This window comes from Pseudoliparis swirei, chromosome 11, assembly GCF_029220125.1.
Source record: "Pseudoliparis swirei isolate HS2019 ecotype Mariana Trench chromosome 11, NWPU_hadal_v1, whole genome shotgun sequence".
NCBI lineage: Eukaryota > Metazoa > Chordata > Actinopteri > Perciformes > Liparidae > Pseudoliparis > Pseudoliparis swirei.
This window is the reverse complement of record NC_079398.1, coordinates 12,467,593-12,474,118: the sequence shown is the minus strand read 5'-3', so window position 1 is coordinate 12,474,118 and position 6,526 is coordinate 12,467,593. Positions and strand designations below refer to the sequence as shown.

At 42.4% G+C, this 6,526-nt stretch overlaps 1 protein-coding gene across 2 annotated transcripts; it reads left to right on the top strand.

Moving 5' to 3' along the window:
- The first annotated feature begins 4,390 nt into the window (after positions 1-4,390).
- On the top strand, positions 4,391-5,969 carry nkx2.4a (NK2 homeobox 4a). Of its 2 annotated transcripts, XM_056426730.1 has the most exons (3): positions 4,391-4,757; positions 5,281-5,726; positions 5,808-5,969. In XM_056426730.1, exons 1-3 carry the CDS (start codon positions 4,391-4,393, stop codon positions 5,967-5,969), a joined length of 975 nt encoding a protein of 324 aa, XP_056282705.1. The 2 variants fall into 2 exon arrangements, with proteins under 2 accessions (XP_056282705.1, XP_056282704.1); XM_056426729.1 differs by having other exon boundaries at positions 5,281-5,969.
- Positions 5,970-6,526: the final 557 nt, after the last annotated feature.

Genomic DNA, 6,526 nt, shown 5'->3' with positions numbered 1-6,526 from the left:
TATTATATCATCAGTTGTGTAATGCTGCATCCCTGTGTGTCTTTTTATTTGGTGTTTCCTTGGATTAGTGGCTTGAAAGCTCAATGCTCCTTTAGGCAACACACATCATTTAAGAGTGTGCTTCCAGAAATTAAACAGGCCCACAAGTTAACAGTAAAATCAGTTTAAAAACCCTATTTGCAACACGGCCATGTACACAGTGTCTGATTATAACCTGTAACTTAATCAGGTAAATGAAGTGCTGCACATTAGACAGTGAACCGTAAAGAACGTCTGCTCTCTAATCCTATATTACAAATTTCAATTCTCCACCATTTCCCCCAGCTGTCAGATTATGGTCAGCATCCCAATAAAAGCCCACAGTCGTTTTTTGGCGCCCTATTAGCATCATTTCGTCCATCAAGCGACATTAATTGTGTATGAATGCAAACTCCCGCAGAAGAATACGGTCTTCAAGAGGCCTGCCGCATACTTTCTCCACTTGGGAGGACCTTTAACCTACTTAGCTGAGGAACCGCACTGTTTCAAGTAGTGCAGCTGAAAGATATGCACCTGCCCGCTTTTTACTCTCACACTGCTCGGGGATTTAAGGGGAGAGAAAGTATTTGATCTAAATGGCACTACACTGACTTGCAGGTGTGGAGTTTCCCCCACAAATGTCCTCGCCAATTTCAGCCACTGGTCCGGCCACAATACAGATGTGTGGTGGCTTAAATCCTACATCTGGGGTGAGGAAGACAAATAATGTGTTGTGTCGCAAGATTCAGGGTCAGTAGGTTCAACATGGGTGGATTGTAATGCATGCGTAATAACGCTCCAAGAAAATTAAAAAATCGTCCAAGATATTTTGCAATCAACTTAAATTAATAACGCTTCTCATTGTATTTTATTTAAATAAACAAGGATTAGGAGAAAAAGTATTTGACTGTTTTTGCTGCCAGACATTACATGATTTATAATATAAGACTTAGAAGACTTCTCATAGCTTACAATTATTTTTAGAATTGAGTTTATGTATGTTTCTCCTCATATTTTGAGGCAGACTTACATTCATAAATGAAGCAGCCCTTTGCGTAATCACTCTTTCGAAGAACAACATACTTATAGCTCTGTTTTAGGAACGATACCAGGACGCAATATTTAAGTGTTTAATGCATCGTTAACATTTCACAATAAATATAATAAGTGTACTAAGATGCACAAGACAAAAGCAGAATATATGTTCACATGTTTTCAGTATGATCATATTTCGTGCGTAAACTACACGCAGGATTAAAACTGGAATTAGTTTTTAGCATTGCACTGGCATCAATATTATGTAATGTGTCAATATTTAGTTTATATTATTCACTATTCAATCACCTAAAAATATCTAAATATAAATCTGGGAACATCTTCCCGTTTTTCGTATTTCTTTAAATCGCATTATGAAACAGTTAAAAGTTAAGTTCGCGATTTAAGGCCTGCAAGACTAAATAAATCCCCATGTTTTCTGCACTTTGCACTCGGCCGGTGTGTGGCTGAGGTTGCAGGTCACGACCCTGGCCCTTAAGCCATCTCTCCACATCTCTCAGGGTATTGAACCAACAACGACGAGATGGAGAAAAGCACTTCAGTACCGGCGCTTTGGTCCATCTGCTGTGCTGAGCTGAGCTGAGAGGATGATGATATTGGAAAATAGATTGTCTCTATAATATAAACTACATAAATGGGTTGTTATTTGGTGGTCAACAACACTTAAATGGCCCGAAGAATGCTTCCTCGTCATATACTGTAAAATCGGTTAAAGTATCCCCAGTCAGCATGCTGTTTATTTTGAAAGGGAAATTTCCCCCCAATATGTCACTGGTGCAACCAAGTGTTGTCACACATGGTCGGTTGTCATTCTTTTATTACATAATTGAATTTGCATGTAGAAACAATTAAGTCGTTTTAAAAGGCTTGTAACATATTGTGAGGGAAATTACCGAAAAAGTTTGACAATGAAGTTGTCTGTATAGTCAAAAAGCGGAGTTATAAAAGCGTGTATTTCGTGTATTTACAGGTGAATGAAGACAGTCACAACGCAGAGCAGCACACCACCCCGTGCGTAATGCCGTTCATGAAACATTCCACTTGTTCTCCTTGGGGCGGCAAGGGTCAGTGTAGGCTAATTCATATGAATATATTTTATAGGATATTTTATCAGCATTTATCACACACGCTGTTGTGGCTCAAACAGCAACCAGCAAAAACATAAACAGCTGTAAGAAATAATAATAATAATAATGAATAAAAAAAGGAGAAACAAAAGGGAAATAATTTAAGTTCGGCACATTAATTATTTTTCAACTATTATTTTCTCTATAAATGTGTCTAATTTTTTTTTACAAACCTTTGCTGGGCTGGGCCTTCTTCTGGGCACCTTGGCGCGTCCGTGCTCCCGGCTCCCGATGCTGGTTATGTCATATTCACAGGGAGGACAAAGTTTACTTGACAACTATAAATGTTGCACTATAAGCCCTCAAAAGCGTCGCATGCAGCCAACCAGCTCCGGATTTTTATGGGATCGTAATGCGGAGGGTCTGTGGACCAGGGCCCTGCTCTCTGACTCTAATCCACGAGGTTGAGAGGTTTGCCTCATTTGCATAATGTTAGAGGTCCTGGCCGAGGCCTACCTTTCTTCTGGCCATGAAAAGACGCCACGCTGCCGCTGCTAGAAGAGCGGAAAAGGCGCACCGAGGTCTGGACAAGTACAGGAATATTTGCAGGTATGAACTGTTTATTCCAAAGGAGATTTTCTATTTTTATTATTGATACTCTGATAGAAATGTGACTTTTAAAAAATTATTACTGGGAGCATTTAGGTTTCACCTGTTTACGCACTTCTGGTCAAACTCATTTTTAGTTTTAAGACGTTTTTTTTCCTTCCCCCACGGATTTTTCTGTCATCTCCAGCTGACTTTGGAATACGCGTGTTTGCTTTACCTCCACAACAATAAAGTCTAACCACTTCACATTAAATCCTCTGCGGAATCCATGGCATCTGTCGGCCACCAACTAAAAAAAGGAGAATACATGCAAAGACTGAAATATGATGTATGACAATCAGGACATCAACTTAACCGGAGACGTGGCTTTAATTGATGGCTGACCATGTCACGTCTTCAACTGCTCAATTATTGTCGGCAGCTACTTGCTTCCATGCTAAATTACATTAGTGGCTTCATGGAGACTAGTGCTTCCTTCCTCCAATAAAGGAAGACGGGAACACATTTCACGTGTAGGAAAAAAGCCCGAGGCAGAACACCTGCTCCACGCTGATGATGAAAAACATATCATCAGTATTATGATTTTCGGCATAAAACTATCCCTCTCAATTATTTGGATGGTTATACGCGTCCTGGATCCATACAGGACCCATGTTAGGCAATGTAATGGAAAGCTACATCAACTGGTGTTCAGTGTGTAGCTCTTTTCTCTTCTGACCCCCCCCCCGCTGTGTGTCTCTTCCTCTGATTCTTCCCCTGGCGCCAGTCAGTTTGCTCAGAGATTACAATGTCAGGTCAAGACTGCAAAGTGTTATTAGTGCACAGACTTGAGGGTTTGCTGCTTAGAATATTGTCTCCCAGTTGCATTAAGTCGGATGAATAATGTTGTTTCTTCTTCTCAGAAATGAATACACATGTGACTTCTCCGTATTCATTCATTCAGTTTTAGCAAATATAAGCTATACATCCTGTATAGTACATCCCTTGTGATTGTGAATGTTAGGTGGTGATATACTCAGGTTGGCTCCCTATTGCCGCTCCCCTTATTCAGCATAATGTCATTTTGAGCTAATTTGGATTTGTGCCTTTCTTTCTGGGCAAAATGATGCTTAAGCAGCATAAATGAGCTGGTCATACAGCTTCATTGTGCCTCTTTGATGATACTCGGTGGCCCTTATGTCTGTTCAAAGTGCTCTCAAAGTTTCTAGAAAGAGTGGAATTCCCTCCTGACGCAAAATAGTATGTGGTCAGATCAGCTGATGTGCAGCACATACTGGGTTATTCTCACCTGTTTATAGATGAAAGGACAGAATCATATGTGATGTGTGTGTGTTTTTCTTCTTCACGTATAGAACTTAATATAAAACAACGTGTATTTGCATGAATTATTTCCCTGACATGTCTATTGTTTGATGGTTTAGGAGTTTTGCTCCGCCCCCTGTGTTTGTCGTAAATCTGGCTCCTGGCTCCAATAAACCCGGGCTAAGAGCGCCCTGGGCTCGCCTCCTTCTCCAAGGCGATCAATAGGATCTCAGGCGCTCTACAAGCACTCTCTTACGTAGACATCCACTAAGGAGAGAGCCGATACAACAACACAGTTGATCTGCTCAAACACACAAAATCTACCTGCTTTCTGAATCATGTCGTTGAGCCCAAAGCACACTACGCCTTTTTCAGTGACAGATATTTTGAGTCCAATCGAGGAGACCTACAAGAAGTTTGGTGCCATGGACGGCGCAGGGAACCTAACCTCTCCACTGGGAGCCTACCGACAGCCTCAGATGCAGAGCGGCATGCAACAGCACACCATGGGCCATAACGGCTCCGTGGCCACCACTTACCACATGCCGCACACCGTCTCCCAGTTCTCCCACAGCGCAATGGGGGGATACTGCAATGGAAGCATTGGCAACATGGGAGACCTCCCGTCGTACCAGGAAAGCATGCGGAATAGTGCAGCAGCAACAGGGTGGTACAGCTCCAACCCCGATCCGAGATACTCCACAAGTAAGTTCTTTACTACACATTTTATTCTTTTTATTTCGTTGTTAATAATAATAAAAGAAACAATTCAACAACGAGGGAGGAAAGCGCAAAGGAATTAATACGTATCCCGTTCTCATATTATTTAATTTACGTGTTGGGGCTAACGATAACAAGTTCATTTAAATGTTGTACACTATTTTATGACATATTTTATTCAATATTTATATTTCTGGCGGTTAAACTGAAAAGGAGATCATTATTGTATCATGTTCGACTTATTTACCTTTGGCATGAGAAAATATGTCAAAACAAGATCTATATATGTTCATTATTATTATTAATAATAATAATATGATTAATTATAATAATAATAATATTATTATTAGTAGTAGTATTAGTTATTATTATTATCAAGTGTGTGTTTGTTAAATGCTTTCCAGCTTCAATACTTATCAGCATTACTCAATAAAGACTATACTTCAGGCGAAACAGTGTTATCCTCTTCTGTTTATTGAACGCACATATATGTATGTATATTTTTAAGTTTCTAGATTCATGGGACCTTCCACAGGTATGAACATGAGCGGCATGGGGAGTCTCTCAGGAATGGCCGACGCGTCCAAGTCCATGCCAGTCCTCCACGCTGCGCCCAGGAGGAAACGGCGGGTCCTGTTCTCGCAGGCTCAGGTCTACGAGCTGGAGAGGAGGTTTAAGCAGCAGAAATACCTGTCGGCGCCTGAGAGAGAGCACCTGGCCAGCATGATCCACCTGACGCCGACCCAGGTGAAGATCTGGTTTCAGAACCACCGGTACAAGATGAAGCGCCAGGCCAAGGACAAGGCGACGCAGCAGCTGCAGCAGCAGCAACAGGACGGTAACCTGTGCCAACAGCAGGCGCAGTCCCCGAGGCGCGTAGCCGTGCCAGTTCTGGTGAAGGACGGTAAACCGTGCCAGAACGGCTCCAACACGCCGACGCCGAACCAGCAACAGGTTCAACAGGGCCAGCAGCAAAGCCAGCAACAGAACGGGGCCGGAGTTGTACTCGGCTCCCCGAACAGCAGCCTCGGCCAGCATCAGAGCCAGCAGCAGGTGAACACTTTGGAGCTGGAGGAGATGTCGCCCAGCCCCCCCTCACTGCACAGCCAGCTCAACATGGCCCAGATAGACACGTCTGCTGTAGATTACACCAGTAACATGGTGAGCTCAAACCTCCTCTACGGCAGGACGTGGTAGGACTTCAAACAGTACTGTCACTTTCCACTTTTTCTATGTGAACCTGCGGATGAGCCCATGCAACAACAACAACAACAATATATATATACACACACACACACACACACACACACACACACACGTACACACGCACATAGGAATAACATATGAAGGCTGAACACACAGGGCCTTTGGTTTGGAGGGGACAATGCGCGCAGAGGCGCACCTGCTGATCAGGGCACATTTTCTTGACATCTCTGAGGGGAGTCTATTTTTGAACATTACATAAATGGCTGCCCTTGAAAGCAATTATGTCGTTTCTGGACCTTTTGTAATCCATGTTTTTTGGACCTTCCTCATGATGTTTAAAACGTAGTCTATGTTGTTGAAACAAAAAGGAATGCTGCTTCACTTGAGTTCGGACCGGGGGTGGGGAAAGGTGGGATCAGGTTTGAAGTACACTGAGCCACCACTCCTTATTTACGGGGATAACCTGATATTTTATCATATTAATATTGTAAACTAATGTATTCCTTTAGACTTATTAAATAAAGTAGGGAATTGTATATCTGGCTAAC

Excerpts from the sequence above, each read along its gene's own strand:
- nkx2.4a (XM_056426729.1), top strand. The coding sequence starts at position 4,391 with ATGTCGTTGAGCCCAAAGCACACTACGCCTTTTTCAGTGACAGATATT. Across the intron at positions 4,758-5,280 it reads CGATCCGAGATACTCCACAA|TTTCTAGATTCATGGGACCT; the intron begins GTAAGTTCTTTA and ends TATATTTTTAAG.